We start from the raw sequence: 16,813 nt of genomic DNA, 5'->3' as shown, positions 1-16,813 counted from the left end.
GGCCGGAAACGAAAACTATTCCGTGTCCTTCATCCAATTGCTAACATAGCCCACCCAGCACAACGAACAGATGCAAGATAGTAACATGGCACGCAACAGGCATTTTTCTCTGCAATCCTACTAGCATAGAAAAAGCCCGAGCTAGCAGTTCGCTCTCCCGCGTGCGCGCGCAGTACTTGATTGCTTGAGTGCCGCCAGAGGGGTTCTTCTTCTTCTTCTTGCGTCACCAGCTCTAATAACAGCAGCTGCACTGGCGCTTGCCCCGCCTCCCCCTTCGTCAGGAGAAACTGCTTGCTCTAGCAGCCAAGACAACCAAAGCTCCACTTCCGAGGAGGATCGGCTGCTCTGGCTGTGTGCCATGCTTGGACATCTTGATTGGGCGATATCCCGACCGCAGGTTGTCGAGTTGCTTTCGGAATTTCGATTGCGACAAAGCCCGAAATCTGACACTCGTTCAACGCAATTCTCTACACCCGATCTATAGCAATTGTCTTGACTGCCAAATGCCTGTAGAGTGAACAAGCTCGAGATATGCCTGCCATGTCTCGGGAGGTGATGTGAATACTCAAAGACGACTTGCCAAGAGCAACGAGGGTACATATTGAGAACTTTCTCATATTTGAAGAATGTCTTGCTTAATAATAGGAATGCTATGGTATAAATCAGTGGGCAAAAGATTGACGCATTCATGAGCCACCGTCATTGCTCATTGCAATGCCATGCTATCATGATCATCGTGCGTGGAAAATGACACGGGCGCCCCCACTCGTGTTCAAGTAGCGTCGGTAAGCTTCGGATGGCAAGCAGCAGCCAGAAGATGTGTGAATCCAAACATTGGAGGTGAGAGATCGAGCCAGTAGAGTGGCAATATGCAGCAGTACCAGTTCGTCCATCGGTCTGCCGGATCTGGCACAACATTGTGCCTACTTCTGCTCCCATCTCCTGGTCTGTCGACGCGGGCTTTTGGTGGCTCCTGGATCTGGAGCTCACACAAGCACTCACTCTTGGAGCTTCCCCGAGACTACCGCGGAAGGCTCCAAGTAGACAACGTCGAACTCGCATATATGAGAGATGATTTGGAAGACGTCCCAGAGCTTCATTGACACTTGTTTTGGACCCGAAGGAGAGTGCAAAGGGGGAAGAAGAAAAAAAGACCAGAGAGCTTTGAGAGAGTGCTACTCACGTTACAGATTCACTGAGTGAAATGATTTATGTATACAAACAAATACAATCTTGATACTCGGATCGAGATATCAAGCAAGTTGAATTGAATTGGAGATATAGTACAACGTGGAGTGATGGATGGACAACTCTTGCAAAGCTTTTGTTTTCGATGAAGCTGAAGTGCTCGTTGGAGTTCACTTAGAAATTTTGCCGTCCGAAATAGGACACGCGCTAGATTGGAGCTGGGTTAAGCTTCCCATCATTACGTCCACATCTGATGCAAGTGCCATATTGGCTCCCAGTAATCTATGCCTCGTACTTATTCAGAGGTATGCGAGGCAGGTTTCTAAATATTAATGCCCAGCTAACGTTGAGTGATGCTCTCCTCTTGCTCAAGATTCGACTTTATTTGTAACGAATTTGTGGGCATCCAAAGCATAATCACTTTCAAGTGTGCCCATCAGGCTTAGGTAACGTAGGACAGCGCGCCGTATCTGGAACATGAATGCAACAAGGACAGTGCGTGCTGCCAAGTGCACATGAAACTGTGCAAGAAATCTGAGCGGTTGGGAATGCGAAACGAGCACTGAAAACAAATTACCATGAAAGTTTTTTGAAAACCTACCCTGTGGAACGAAAAGCCAATGTAATTGTTCAATAATAAAATGTTCGTACGGAACCTGAAGATTGATATTGAAATTGACATACATTTAGAGACCGGTATTTGCTGAATACTTGGGCTCACTGTTTCCTAGACAATCACGTGGATCTTGATACGCATTTCTAGCACGTAAACAGTAGTAGTACTAGCTCGTAGGTACCTAAACTGCCCGGCAGGAACCAGACGCAACCTTGACTTGCCTGGAGAAGCGGGACCAAGCCGCTTCAGCTGTCAGCGGCTCTAACTAAACCTTGGCTGGGCATTGGACCAGGGGCTCTCCGACTTGGACACTTGGGCACATTGAACATCAGCCAGAAGACATCTCACCTCCTGTATATCCCAAAGTCCAGCGACATCCTACAGCATCCGCAACTCTTTCTTGTTCCGCAAAACGAAGCGCAGCGCGAAGCCCCGCGAGAATCTGGCGCCATGGACTTCAACAGCTTGAAGGACACTGTGTCCAACCTGACACTCTATGATGTCAAGGCTGGTGTGCGCAAGGTCCAGAATGGTGAGCGATGCACGCATTGAAATGGGTCGCGCAGATCACAGTCCTAACCAGTATGAATAGCCGTCATGAATTATACCGAGATGGAAGCCAAGGTGAGCAACATGAACCGGCAACCCATTTGCCATGCTGGTCACATTACTGACACGCAGCGAAACAGGTCCGAGAGGCTACAAACAACGAGCCATGGGGGGCGTCCTCGACCTTGATGCAGGAGATTGCCAATGGTACTTTCCACTAGTAAGACTCTCTCATGCGAGACCGACGAACCCTTCCGAATCCCGTATTGACAAATATAAAGCCAAACACTCAACGAGATTATGCCCATGATCTATCGGCGATTCACGGAAAAAGCCGCCGAGGAATGGCGGCAGATCTACAAAGCATTGCAGCTGCTCGAGTTTCTGATCAAGCATGGTTCCGAGAGAGTAATTGATGATGCGCGCGGCCATGTCACCCTCCTCAAGATGCTCCGACAATTCCACTTTATCGACCAGAATGGCAAAGACCAGGGCATCAACGTGCGCAACCGCGCCAAAGAACTCGCAGAGCTCTTGGGTGATGTCGAGCGCATTCGATCAGAGAGAAAGAAGGCCAGAGCCAACAAGGCCAAGTACACTGGAGTCGAAGGTGGTAACATGGGCGGCTTCTCCAGCAGTAGCGGAGGTCGTTATGGTGGCTTTGGAAGCGAGTCTGCTGGCTACGGTGGCAGCTCTTCCGCGGGATATGGCGGCTACACTGGCGGCGGCGTGTTCGGTGACGGCGGCGGCTTTGGTGGTCAGGAGTCTAACGAGTACAGGGAGACCACCAGAGGTAATGACCGATTTGAAGAGTACGACGAATATGATGAGGCCGATGCGGGTGGCAGCTCATCGCGAACCAGGAGGCCAGAGAGAACGGAAAGGGCTGGTGTGAAGAAGACCATTCCCTCGGCGCCACCCAAGAAAGCCAAGGAGCCAGAAGTTGACCTGTTCTCCTTTGATGATCCCGCGCCTGCCCAAAGCGCGCCTGTCGCACCCGCTGCAGCTACCTCGGGCGCTTCCTCAGGACTTGCTGCCTTATCCAGCAATGATGACGACGATTTCGACGACTTCCAATCTGCCACGCCTGCTACTCAGACGTCGGCTCCTTCAAACGCCTTTTCTATTGCCCCTCCCATGGTAACCTCGAGTGCGCAGGGCACGGCGCAGTTCGCTGCTCCACAGCCAGTCTCTGGACCTCAGAATGCCAATATCAGCAGCATGATGTCGGCAATCTCGCCACCAGCAAGTGCCAACGCTACACCTGCTGCAAACTACTCTGCCTTCAGCGCTCCGACCAATCTCATGTCTCCTCAAGCATCCAAGCCCACAGGATATCAACCAGCGCAGCCTAATTATTTCCAATCCGTTCAGTCGTCCCAGCCTGCTCAGCAGGTTCAAAAGACGAACACTGGCTTCTCCAGTGGATCTGCTGCCTCTGGAATGTCTGCATTCAACAAGCCGGCCGGTGCTCCAGCCGCCAAGTCTGCTGCTGCCGGTGGTGACCCTTTTGCCAACCTTTTCGCCGCAGCTGGTGGTGGTGCAAAGAAGACCACCAGCATTGGTTCAGGCCCTAAACTGGGCCAGCTTGCAAAGGAGAAGACGAGCGCCTCTCTATGGGGAGCCCCTGCCGCTAATACGAGCACCCCTAAGCCTGCTCAGTCCACTTCTGGAAGCAGTGGACTTGACGATTTGTTGGGATGAGCCTGTGATGGGCTATACTAATTGGTCGGAATATGACCGAGACATCCAGCGTATCACACCCGATTACTAGGTTACTGAAAGGAATCTTGACATATGCGTCGGTCTATTGTGTCGAATTGACGAATTATCTAGATATGAAACTTTTGAAACGGACAACCTAGGCAATAATGTGAGATGCGATTGCGCATTGTTTAGAGGCGTCAGGGCGCATAAAATGACAACATTTTCTTGATTTACATATGATCACTGCCATGACGTGATCCTTGATGGCCTTTTCGAGGCTGGAAAGACAATAACTCGCACGTCTACATGGCATGATGCATGAGCCTACCATTAGATGCCAATGAGACGCTGCGGCTCCTTTATCTAAACAAACATCAGATTGTAAACACAGCATCCCGGATGTCCATCGTTTCAGGACCATCCGATGCTCAGGCTGCAGTCATCGAGACCAGAAGCTGCCCGGATCCACCATAGCTTGACTGGCTGACGATGATCGACTCAACTACAGACACCAGGAACACGAACAGCTTGCTTGCACTTCTAGAGCAGCGGAACAAGCATCGCCTCCCCCGTTCCAATCTCGCCTATTAAGTGAATATGCAGGTCGCGTTTCTGCCGGCCATGAGGCGCCGACGCGATACTAGATGATAGATCGCTGGAGCCAGGGTAACCGCGGACCGCGCTTAAGACCCTGGACCTCCACTACCTGGGAGACTCAAGGCGAGATGAAGTCCTACTGGGATATCAGCCAACCACAAGCCACCGGCTTCGACATCCATCGCGGTTGTTCAGACGACATTAAGCGACAACGGCTTGATTGGGGAGCGCGGGCAATAAGACCTGGCTGCAGTGAGTGGATCTTCTCACTTGGCTGTGGTTGGCTTGAACCCCTGCAGGCGATCGACACAGGGCCAATTGAAGGCTCTCATTGGTCATGTCGGCGGCTGCTGAATACGCCATCTGCCTCAAGTAACGACGTCGACATAAGTCGTGTTGTACACACAAGTGCTATGATGAAAATAGCAACGCAAGGGAGAAGAGAGAAAAAAAAGAAAAGCTTGCTGTGGAAATCAAACACTCGATTCCGATATGTCCATCGGGTCAGGGGTTTACCGCGATGCATCTGGTCTAGACTCTGGTCTTGCAGAGCAGCAACCTTTGGACCTGGCTGATGTAACTCTGCTTGCAAGGACGAGAATGAATACATAAGATGCCATCACTTCCCCCAAGCTCGAGGTAGAACTCCATTCTCATCAAACAATTTACAACTTACTTTACGACTTTTCCTTGGTCTTTTCTTAGGTCTTTTCCTATTTCATCTTTTTCCTTTTTCTCTCTGTCTCTTTCCTTGGGATTTCCTACTATAAACGGTTTTCTGATCTTTCAACGTCATCTTTGGCCTTTACGAATCTCATATTCCTCACGGTCTCCTTGAAATCAGTTCCGTCAAGACATCAGCGATATCTACTTCGTCTATCACAGCAGTCGACCTGCTTAGTTTTTCCCGGTTCACGTTCTTTGGGTTCCAGAAAAACATTTCATTCACTTGTTATTCCAGTCAAGAGACACTGAAATCGACAATTCCTTTTCTTTTTCTCAAAAGATAACCACGGTCCAGTACCGCCCAATCTTTCAACATTCCCTCTCCACTACTTCCAACGGCTTCCATCCCACAGCCGCGGCCGCAATTCCCCTTGCGTACCGCTTACAAGTCTCGTCCAAGTCTCTCACTCATCACCGACTTTGAGAAGCCGATTCCGCTCAAGATGCGCTTCCAGGCTCCTCAGCTCGGCGCTCTAGGCGTCACCTTTACGGCTCTGCGTGCCGCACAACTTCTTTCGCTGCTGACCATCATTGGCCTCATGGCAAACTTTATCAATGAGATTGTGTCGGCTCAGCGGGATGCTCCAGACGTGCTCATTGGCACTCTGGTTGTGGTGAGTACCTACCTCCTCCTCATTGCCACTTTCTGGCAACATGAGAACTAAGATGAACAGGCGAGCACGGCATCCCTATACATTGCCATCAGTTACATTCTGTATTATGATGGTCTGCTTCCTCTTCTTGTTGCTGGAGGTTGCGACTTTCTCCTGTTGATTGCAACCATTGTCGTGGCTGCCACGATTGGAAAGCCGCTGTCCAAGCTCACATGTGAGACGCTTCCTGCAGCGGGCACATCGACCATTGCCTCTGGATCTCAGGTCTTTGTTGCCAGCAGCTCTGGCGTCACCTACCGCAGCGTCCTGAAGAAGACTGTCGACTACTTCACCTACGTCGCGGTCGACCAGCCGCACTGCTACGAGATCAAGGCTGTATGGGGCCTCTCTATCTCGCTGTGTGTGCTGTTTGCCTTTAGTGCCATTGTCTGTGTTGGCCTCTGGCGTCGCATCAAGGGCGCCGCCGCCGCCAACGCTCCCAAGGACATTGAGGGTTAGGGGCACGCGGGCGCGCGCGGGGTTTCACATGCCAGAACATGTAGAGTAGCAGCAGCAGCAGCAGCACCGCCAATGGGGACGTACGAGGAGAAAGGTGCATGCTTCCAGGTCATTCCTCCGCCTCCGCACCAAGCCGGCGACGGTGGCATCTCGGGGCCTCTGGCCCTTTCTTCTCGCAGTCTCGGAACCGGTGTATTGAACCACGGCCCGGCTGCTGCTCACCCTACCTTTGTGCCATCCCCCAGCGCGCCCATCCCAGCGCCTCAGGCTGCGCCCATCCTCAACTTTCGCGGCATCGACGAGGACATAACGGCTGTGCCACCCCCGCCGCCCATGATTTACGTGAACCGTCCTGCCTCGAGGGGCCGGTCGCTCACAGCGCAGCGCAAATCCATCATGATGCCGGCAATCCCCGAGTCACCGCTGACCACAGCAGCGCATGAGGACTCCATCCCGGCCAAGCACAAGCGCATACCGGAAAAGATCCGGACGCAGAACCTCGAGGTCCCGCCCTTGACACCCACCAGCGACGACGGGTACACGCCCGTCAACACGCCCGCCAATGCCCTGTCGTCGGCCTTTTCGCCGCGGCTCAAGACAAAGATACCGTCTCTGCCTAGCCCCCGCGACGCCCTGGGCATCCCCATTTCCAAGATCAAGTCCTTTGCCGCGCGGTCCGTGGGCAGGGTGAGCCCCGTCGATGCCGACGACCTCGAGCCCCTGAGCCCCTCGGTAGTGCGCAATGCCGACGGTCTTCCGGTGCCGGTCCAAGCTCGGGAGAAGCCAAAGCGCAAGACGGTCTGGGGCATGATTGAGGGTTGGTGGGATCTCAATCTTTTGGATAGGGGTAAGAGTTTGAGAAGGAAGTAGTAATGATTGTTGTTGGACTTTTGATGAGTTGGGAGGTTTTGTTCATGAAAGGGACGGGATAATGTTTTTGGGTTGAATGACAATGTGATGACATTGGTAATGCGCTGGATGGTTCGGAGTTGTTTTGGATTTTCTTGCGAGATCTGGGTAATATGAGAAACAAAAAAAGGAACAAAAACAGGCGCGATCGCGCAATAGATTGGCAAAAATGGTAATCATATATCAAAAACTTCAAGCAACAATCGTCCATGACTTTCTTCATATGTTGCCCGTTGGACCTAGATTGGTGGCTCTGAAGCATATGAATTGTCAGTAGATGACCTACATTATTTTGATTGCAGATGTCCCTGAAATATTTGCTGCTAAGGCTTCACCCGTCGACCATTTACAAAGACCAACTCGATGTTCCTATCATCGCCCGTCATGATGAACTTGTCAAAAATCGTCCGAGTCGAATCCCAATCCTCCAGCATGGTCATGACGCCAGGCCGGCTGCTATTGATGAGCAAGGCGTCAAAGTGCTTGCCCACGCGAAAGTTGCCAACCTTGTCCTCGAGACAGCAGACTTGGGCGCCGCCGAGCGTGGCCAGGAAAAAGATCTCGGCCAGGTCGAGGCCCTTGTCGCGGCCCTGGCTCATGACCTCGCGCGCGTTGGACGCCACCAGGGCCTGGCGCATGGCGTCGAGGATGCTCGCCGAGAAGCCGCCGCCGCTGTCGGTGCCCAGCCCGACCTTTATGCCTCTGCGCAAGAACTCGCGGATCGGGGCCGCCATGAAGCCACCTCCGACCGTCATGTTGGAGATTGGACAGTGGGCCACGCCACAGCCGAGCTCCTTTAGCTGGGTCAGCTCGTACTCGCTCACGAAGCAGCAATGCGCCAGGATCGATCGCTGATTCAGAAGCCCATATGAATTGTACAAGTCAACCTCGTTGTCGAATTGCGGGAACAGGGTCTTGGTGAAATTCATTTCCTGCTCGGCTTCATTGAAATGCGTCTGGATCGGCAGGTCGGGGTTATTCGCAGCAATCTGACCCAAACCTTGCAGCAGCTCCGGATCGCAAGTAATGGCAAAGCGCGGCGTGAGTACATGCTTCAAAAGCTTACTCTCTGGGTCAATCTTGCGAATGTGCTCGATGCATTTCTCTGTGTCCCCTAGTGACGACTCGACTGTGGCATCTCTATAAAAGTCTGGTGCGTTCCGGTTCACTACAGAAGATCATTAGCCACAAGGACGTACTGGCTGGTTCGCCCCCCCCCCCCCCCCCCCCCCAACCTATCCATGATACAGAGATAAAGACTAGACACCAGGTTCAGTGAAGGACTCGAGCAATAATTTACTCACTATTGCACTTTCCGACAAACGCCCGCTGTCCTTTTTTGAGACACAAGTCGGCCAGTATGTTTGTGGCATCGGCATGCATTGAGCCATAGTATGACGCCGTGGTAATACCCTGCCTCAGAAACCCATCTACGCATGCCCCGTATATGCGCTCAGCATAGGCGACATCGGCGAACCGCGCTTCATTGGGAAACGTGACATTATCCAGCCAGTCGAGAATGTGCATGCTCTGCCCTAGTCCCCGCTGAGCATACTGAGGCGCGTGGTTGTGCGTGTCCACAAACCCCGGGATCAGGAACTCGCCCCTGCTCAGGTATCGGACCTCGTCGTCGAGGCCGCGTGCCGCCAGCAGGTTCGGCACCGAGGACTTGGCGACCCCGGCGTCAAGACTTTGGACGGTTCCGTCGGCTCTGACGATCAACAGGGCATCTTCCAGTATCTCGAGCTCCGTGGGGCCGAGTGAGTGAATGACCGTGCCGTGGAATACCAAAGCCATGTTATCTTGTTTGTCCAAGCTGATGGAGATGAGTAAGTGGTAGCGAATAGACTGAGCGGGGCAGCACACAGATGAAGCTGAAGCCGAGACAGGCTGATAGGCACGGATCTGTGGGACCAAGACCAAGGGCGTTGACCAAAATGCCGACAATTGAATAAATATCTACTGGTATCGCCTTGATATTGTTGCAAGTCACAAATCCATTGATATGAGCCCTCTCTGCGAAAGTCAATCGGTGCATTATCTGCCGGCATTTTGTGCAGCCATCGGCGGATCTTGCGCTAGGCTGGTATCTCGCATAATCTAGGACCTACCTACCTACTCCGTAGTAGGTAATACTCACAATAAACTTGAACTTGTACATGATCCACTGAGAGGTCAAGAAAGACCATGAAAGAATGACAAATAAATATGGCAACGAAACCATGTTATTCTAATTATTACGGAAACTTCAAGATCAAAGTACATGTATGCTTCCATCTTGAGAGCGAACCTGGCCCCCATATCGCTGTTGTTGACTTGGAGAAGCAAGATGGGAATTCACCGCGATGCATGCGAGCATGAGGCGCCAGAAGAGTGCGACGTTGCAGGACTTATCCAGGCTGAGGAATGGTTACAAACAACGGAATAATGGTTTCGGCAAAGTTACCAAGTCGCACAGAGTTTCGCTCCAAGGCGGGACGAGTCGTGGCAGCCACCGCTCCCAGTCACGAAGTCACTGTATTGATTGATATTTTCAACGTCGATAGATAACATGAATAATCCAGTAGATGCCGCTCGACTATCAGGAGAAGTAGGAGGGGGCGAAGACGGTATATTGGTCGTTGTTGCAGCCTGGCAGCTTGTAATGCATCCCAACAACATATGACTGATTGAAAAGTCCACGGATACTGAAACATGGCGATACCGCAATGTCCTTGGCGAGAGTACAATCAACAACCAATAAGATCATGACCTTAAACCTCTTTAGTTTGAGTCTGAATTTCTTGCGCTGCCTTGTCCTCATGGACTGTCCCCTCGTCATGATGTGCAATTGATTTTTCGACGGCGCGGACAGCCTCATCGGCGAGAGCCTTGTCTTCGAATACTGCCAAGGTAAAAGCATCAATTAGTATACGACATTATTATCTTGGCGGAGTTCTGTGATATATGCGGATACTTACAGAAAGCCAACTCTTCAAGAGTTCTGCCATGCGTCTCGGGGAAGAAGAAGTAGATGAGAACGACTTCAAAGGCCAAGAAGACGCAGTAGGAGATGAGATACTTCCAACTGGCATTTTCGAGGCCGATCGGGTTGACAAAGGTGGTAAAGAAGTTGGCACCCCGCCCCCAGAATTGGAAGGCTGCAATACCCATTGATCGCTCCATGAATGGCCAGATTTCAACCATGAAAGCTGCACATAAGTCAGTCATATAGTCCCAAATGAGATCTAAGCAGCGGGGAAATATCTTACTATATGTCAGGGCATTGTAGCCGATATTGTAGCATGGGTTCTGTATGCCAATTGTCAGCCACTCAAGTCTGTAATCGTGGATCCACCAGGTTCGCATACGTAGGCAAAGATGAAAAAGATGGTCGCCGCGCCCGCCGCGGGGTTGGTCGTGCCCGCGTCCAAAGCCGCGATGGCCCGCTCCATGCTCACCGTCCAGCAAATGTACACGACCAGCGAGCTAATGGCGCAGGCAAGGAACATGGAACGCCTCTTGAACCGGGTCACGACGGAGGCGCAAACCACGGCGCAGACCAGACTCCAGCAGGCGAGGCCGACGTTGAGCTTTGCCTTGAAAACACTCGATGTCTGACCAACCATTGACAGCAGGTCGCTCAAGTAGTACGAAATGAGGGTATTGCCGCTCCACTGTGTAAAGAGGCCCAACATACTGGTGACGAAAAGACGACGTCGCATGCCCTTGGTGGCCACAAGGTCCTTCCAAGACTTCTTGGATGCCTCGAGCTCAATCTGCATCGTGGCTTGGATCTGGGCGATCTCGGCTTTCACGATTTCGGATTCATGGTTGCCCTCGGCGTGGTATTTGTACAAAATCTCGTAGGCCTCCTCGCTGCGGTCCTTGGTAATAAGCCAACGGGGACTTTCAGGGATGAAGCTTGATTTCTCGTTAGTTTCAACCAGATAAACTTTCAAGGAAGGGAGAGATACAAGATGAATGCAATCTGGAGTACAGATGGACACATCTGCAAAAGACTAGGAATTCTCCAACCCCAATTATTTGGGATATTGTTGGTTCCGAAACAAATGCCAGCAGCTACGATCTGACCTGGAAAGTATGACACATTGAACAGAGAGGTAAGGACTGGACGTTCTTTTGGGTATCCCAATTCACCAATCAAGGCAGATCCGCTGACGATACATGTAGGAATGCCGAAGCCAAGAATCAATCGAGCAGCAATATACATGCCAACTACAACACCACAAACTTAGCAGCGACTCACTAAGAGGAATACCAGGAAGGTGAGATGTGCTCTCATTCGACATCCCAAGCACAGTTGGTTATGACTCACCATTGACAGCGCATCCTTGAATCACTGAGCCGATTATCATGATGAAAGAGCCGATGAATATCGACCATCTTCTACCGAGACGGTCATTGACAATAGGAACCAGCGGTAGCGAAAGAATGGCGCCCAACGAGTAGGCGGCACTAATGATTCCTTTCAATGACCCTATTTTGGAAGCGTCAGCCTGAATAGTATCTACTGAATAAACTCGTAGTGTACATACCTTGGGGGTTACCAAAGACTTTGCCACGACAAGATTAGCCCACCGTGCCCAAAATTCCGCTGTCTCAGCCAATTCGACTCACAGTGAACCCATGACGGCACGATCTGAAGAGCATTAATCATCTGGGAGTCGAACCCAGACGTCAATTCAATACCCATACATGTCGGGAACAGCAAAAGGTACAAGGTGCGCAGATGTGGTTTCCTGTACCACGGGACCTTGTCGGCGTTGGCGAGGCGGGTAACGATGGGGTCGGCCGATGCGCCAGTGTTGCCCTGCGTCGACGGGTCGGACTTTTTGTGCAGTTGATCTGCTTTGATTCGAGCCATTGCTCAAAGAACTCCTATTGAGAAGTAATGGTAGACACTGGTTTGTGTAGTGAGGATCAATTCAACAATGTACTCCTCTCCTCTACCAGCACAAGGAAAGAGATATCCAAGCCCTTGGGAAATGATGTGGGCTTGGTGCATAGATAAGTCCCCCAAAAGCTTGCTCTGTCCGACTCGTATGCACATATTCACCCCATAGCCGGCCGTATAATACACGTGGTTGTAGATCATGGACAAAAGCTCATTGGGGGACCCATGCTGCTGGTCTGGGGGAAAATGGAGGATCTCCCCCTAGCTGAATGAGAGCTTTGTGGGGTGGTATCGCTCTTCTCCCCAAATTAATCAATTGCGTCCGGAGTCACGGGAGGACGGTCCAACCCTCGGCCGCAATGAGCCAATGGTGTAGTGGTGAGAAGGAGTGGTTATTGTCCTGGCCCCTGGCCCTTGATTACTGCCAAGACGGATATTGGAGACGGCGAACCGCGGAGATCTCCCCCGCAGTCGATGGATTTTTCCCTATTTATCCGCGAAAGAGGGAAGTGCGATTCGTATATGTGGTGCAAGAAGCAATCGAGGGCACAGACGGGAAAACGCACAAGCAAGGGACTTTTGACATTTAACGCATCGCCTATTGTCCGGACATAAGCGCATGTAGATGGACATGCACGAAGGGTCCGTTTCTCGACTTGACAGGTAGGTGGTTCCAATGATTCCAGACACATGGTTTTGATCGGAGGAAACGGAAGCCGGGCTTGAAAGAGAGACATCATTCGAGAAAACAGATATCTGTCGTATGTACTTGGAGCTACACGTCCTGAAAGCAGTGTTGTCGATAGTGAGAAACCCAATTGATCGAGGGGTCCTGGCAAGTAGTGAAGCGGAGCCACAGTATTGCTAAAGAGAGCATCAATGATACGAAACTGAAGCTCGACAAGAAGAGTATGGATGCATCAATGTCAAGAAGATTATGATCTGTTGTCGTTGAACAAACCAGAATAGTCCAATCGGAAGTTTTATGATAGTGCATCTATAGTGGATTGACCGTAGAAATCCTGGGGTAAAAATACTGGGCATGGAATATGATCAATCTGGGGTAAAGCGGCACTGCTCTTTTCCAGACTCAAAACATTGCCTGCTATTGTCTAATCTAAGGTTCTATCATCTTATTCGTTCATTACACCATTAGTGGCCTCCTATTGGTATGATAAAGGCTGCACACCGTATCTTGTAAAAAGACCTTGAGTTCCATCAATGTACCACAGTCCACAGAAGAAAGGGCTTGGCGGGGAAGCATGGTCTTGCAACAACTGCAGTGAGCTCAGATGCGTGATATGAGTCCAAATGCTCCACGCAAGCCAATGCCACATATGACTAGAAAACTTTGAACTGAAATCTCACATATAAAGACCAGTAATAGCGATTGGCGATGCCGAGTGTTGCCCCAATAGCTGTATAACGGCTTCGGTTTGAGCAACTGGGCCGAGGGTGGCAGCCGCGTGAGGATATCCCGAGTCAAAGCGATGCTTAACTTTTTGATGTGGGAACTTTGGCATGTTATCGTGGAAATGAAAAAGATAGAGTAATGGTTCTGGACGTCATAAACTACAGCGGCTGTGGTGTCGGTTATCAGATCCCTCTTCGAAAAGGCAATCATCCGCGGCTTGGTGCCTTACTTGTTTGAGCCATGACCCACAATAAGTCACGATGTCGAGGAGATGATTTTCTTTACGGCGTTTTATCATATTCACTGGATTGTAAACCTCTAGATGAATTATAAATATGAAATCATAGTAAACACTCATTAAGATTTATATACAAAAAAGAGCTGTTTGCACAATTATCAAGCGTGTTGGTTCCTGTTACGATTCCTCCAATACGTTCGCATTGGCTCTCGACGACGACCTATCGCGGACACCTGCTAGAAGATAGATATGGATACTATCGAATCGTTTTGCATTGCTATTAGTATCTTACCCCAGGTTTCCAACAAAGCCGCAGACATCCTATCGTCAAGGCCATGCTCGGCTTGATAACATCGGCTCGATCCACATGTTTAGCAAAGGCATTACAGCTTGTGCCGAATATTGCCGCCCGATAATCCCAGTATCCTGAGTATAGACATACGATTGCTGTGATGCTGTGGATATAGTATAGTGTTTGAAGTCTGGCTTCATCGGATATGCGCGGCAAAAGATGTGTGTATAACTTCATCTTGCTGAGTGATGGCAATCGTAAGATCTCCAAGATTACGTAGATTCATCAGATATAAAATCCGACCTCTCTCGCAATGGATATGGCTCAAACAAAACATTATCGACAAAGAAAACAAAAACCACAAAAGAAAGATCGGAATATTTCATCTGGCTTTGCCGACCATTCATACACTTTACCTACACAAAATCTATATATCAAAATGGCTGCCCAAGTAGATGCAGACACCGTCAACATGGCGCTATTCTATGGCACACCAGAGGAGAAGCAGTCTTTCTGCGACACTCTCGTCACTCTACTCAAGCAAAAGGGGTGCATCAAGATTCAAAACCACAGAATACCCGCCGACATGATCCACAAGTGTTTTGCCATGGTGAGCAGCTTTTTCTTGCCTCGCTCGTCTGGTGTTCTTTGTACTAACTTCTGAGATTCTAGACGCGCCAGTTTTTCAACCTGTCGCTCGAAGATAAAATGAAGGCAAAGCATCCGCCACAAGCCAACCCGAATCGTGGCTACAGTTATGTTGGGCAGGAAAATATTGCCGCAATTAGCGGGTTCGGAAAGGGCGATGGCTATGGCCCAGGAACGACAAAGGACGTCAAGGTATGTTTGAGTGTATTTCTTCCTCTATTGGGCTTGTGTGTTCTGACATGGTCTATCCAGGAAACATATGACATGGGAGCCGCAAACGATCCGCTGGTGGACAATGTAGTAAGCAACTTCCGATGTTATTTCTCTCCTTTTCTAGGTTGTCTCATGAGCAAGCATTGCCCATAGTGGTGCTGCAAAAGAGCAGACTCAGACAAACTGCTCAAAAGAGCTGCTTCAAACTCATTTATCTATCCAAGTAGGCAATTGTTAACATATGTTGTTGTTGTTGTAGTGGGTGCCAGAAGAGTGTCTTCCCGGATTCCGATCCTTCATGGAAAGCTTCTACGACGAGGCATTCAAGGCAGAGTTGGACATCATCTCGGCCATTTCCCTGGCGCTCGGCGTGTCCGAGGAGCACATGCGAACGCTACACAATCGGGCAGAAAACGAGTTCCGGCTCTTGCACTACCCGGCGATCCCGGCATCGACGCTGGCCGACGGCACCTCGACCCGCATCGCCGAGCACACCGACTTTGGCACCATAACGCTGCTGTTCCAGGACTCGACGGGAGGGCTGCAGGTCGAGAACCAGGACCAGTACGGCACCTTTCACGACGTGATTTCGTCGGCGCCGACTGATATTATTATCAATATCGGCGACTCGCTCCAGCGCCTTACTAACGATACCTTCCGGGCGGCCTGCCACCGCGTCACTTACCCGCCCTCCGTCCAGGCCGGGGATGGCGACAAGGTCATTCCAGAGCGGTATTCTATTGCCTATTTTGGCAAGCCCAATAGGGCGGCGTCGCTCCTCCCACTCAAGGAGTTTGTCAGCGAGGCCAGGCCATGCAAATATGAGGACGTCACAGCCTGGGACTTTAACAACAAGAGGATTGTCTCTCTGTTCTCGTAAATGTAATAAATATGAGGAATAGAAAAGAAGAAAACCTGACGCTCAAATATTCTCGAATGGGGAAGACCCAAGAGAAAAGAGCATTTGAGCTCGATCCACAGTAGACCATCGCTAGCTAGATATATGCGTCCAGTCGGTAGCACATTTACAGTCATCACTCGCTTTTTGGACGTCCATTTAGAAACTCAATTGATAACATTGTCCAGTACAGCAAAGCCTATCCGCTAGACTATGACCTGAATGAACTTCATAACAGACCATCGTAAAGTAGCGGAGACGACAAGGAAGAGACGAGATGTGGAGGTCAGATCCCAGCGAGGCTACTTGGTCAGGTTTTCTATTCCTAGTATAACCAGCTCATCTCGTAATTTGCAAATCCTATCACGATACCCCATGACAGAATTTTGTATCCAAACGGCCCGATCGATCGGCCTAAATCCTCTTCTCGGCGATCCTTTGTATTCTGCCTCATTTTGCCGGATGGCTGTGCCATGTTTATCAAACCCATGACCAATCATATAGAGGCCGCTTGCAAAGCGGCTGACCGCCCGCAGAGTCTTCCCGTTCCTTCTACCCATCTGACAGAAATCCCAGGAACATGGAACCATTCAGCCTGCTATGCTACCTTACCGCCGGCTCTAGGAAACATGCAAGGTTCGCCAAGCATCTGTGAATTTCGAAATTTCCTGAGGCGGCTGAAGACTGGCTACCAACAGTATGCATGAACATGAGAAAGTTCTACACAATATCAGCCGTCGAACGAGAACGCGTGTGTATTTCCTGAAGCAGCAGAAATTACGGCAAGAGCTCCATAGTAACTGTTTACG

General features: G+C 50.4%; 5 protein-coding genes across 5 annotated transcripts; 3 read left to right on the top strand and 2 right to left on the bottom strand.

Annotated features, from left to right (window-relative positions):
• Positions 1-2,254: 2,254 nt before the first annotated feature.
• Positions 2,255-4,057, top strand: PFICI_02595 (uncharacterized protein; the record flags this gene model as incomplete). Its single annotated transcript, XM_007831176.1, has 4 exons — positions 2,255-2,336; positions 2,397-2,428; positions 2,494-2,573; positions 2,635-4,057. 4 exons carry the CDS (start codon positions 2,255-2,257, stop codon positions 4,055-4,057), a joined length of 1,617 nt encoding a protein of 538 aa, XP_007829367.1.
• A 1,769-nt stretch (positions 4,058-5,826) lies between these two features.
• On the top strand, positions 5,827-7,365 carry PFICI_02594 (uncharacterized protein; the record flags this gene model as incomplete). The annotated part of the gene is made up of 3 exons (XM_007831175.1): positions 5,827-5,997; positions 6,058-6,490; positions 6,545-7,365. The coding sequence occupies 3 exons, from the start codon at positions 5,827-5,829 to the stop codon at positions 7,363-7,365; spliced, it is 1,425 nt and encodes a 474-aa protein (XP_007829366.1).
• Positions 7,366-7,727: 362 nt separating this feature from the next.
• PFICI_02593 (uncharacterized protein) lies at positions 7,728-9,201 on the bottom strand (the record flags this gene model as incomplete). The annotated part of the gene is made up of 2 exons (XM_007831174.1): positions 7,728-8,572; positions 8,709-9,201. The coding sequence occupies 2 exons, from the start codon at positions 9,199-9,201 to the stop codon at positions 7,728-7,730; spliced, it is 1,338 nt and encodes a 445-aa protein (XP_007829365.1).
• A 956-nt stretch (positions 9,202-10,157) lies between these two features.
• PFICI_02592 (uncharacterized protein) lies at positions 10,158-12,271 on the bottom strand (the record flags this gene model as incomplete). The annotated part of the gene is made up of 8 exons (XM_007831173.1): positions 10,158-10,288; positions 10,365-10,595; positions 10,656-10,695; positions 10,755-11,307; positions 11,361-11,622; positions 11,723-11,884; positions 11,943-11,960; positions 12,025-12,271. 8 exons carry the CDS (start codon positions 12,269-12,271, stop codon positions 10,158-10,160), a joined length of 1,644 nt encoding a protein of 547 aa, XP_007829364.1.
• Positions 12,272-14,684: 2,413 nt separating this feature from the next.
• PFICI_02591 (uncharacterized protein) lies at positions 14,685-15,986 on the top strand (the record flags this gene model as incomplete). The annotated part of the gene is made up of 4 exons (XM_007831172.1): positions 14,685-14,855; positions 14,918-15,085; positions 15,146-15,193; positions 15,366-15,986. The coding sequence occupies 4 exons, from the start codon at positions 14,685-14,687 to the stop codon at positions 15,984-15,986; spliced, it is 1,008 nt and encodes a 335-aa protein (XP_007829363.1).
• Between the last annotated feature and the right edge of the window lie 827 nt (positions 15,987-16,813).

The sequence above is a fragment of the Pestalotiopsis fici genome, assembly GCF_000516985.1.
Source record: "Pestalotiopsis fici W106-1 unplaced genomic scaffold PFICI_Scf_2, whole genome shotgun sequence".
NCBI classification, from domain to species: domain Eukaryota; kingdom Fungi; phylum Ascomycota; class Sordariomycetes; order Amphisphaeriales; family Sporocadaceae; genus Pestalotiopsis; species Pestalotiopsis fici.
The sequence above is the reverse complement of the archived record's forward strand: the minus strand, read 5'-3'. Positions and strand labels throughout refer to the sequence as shown.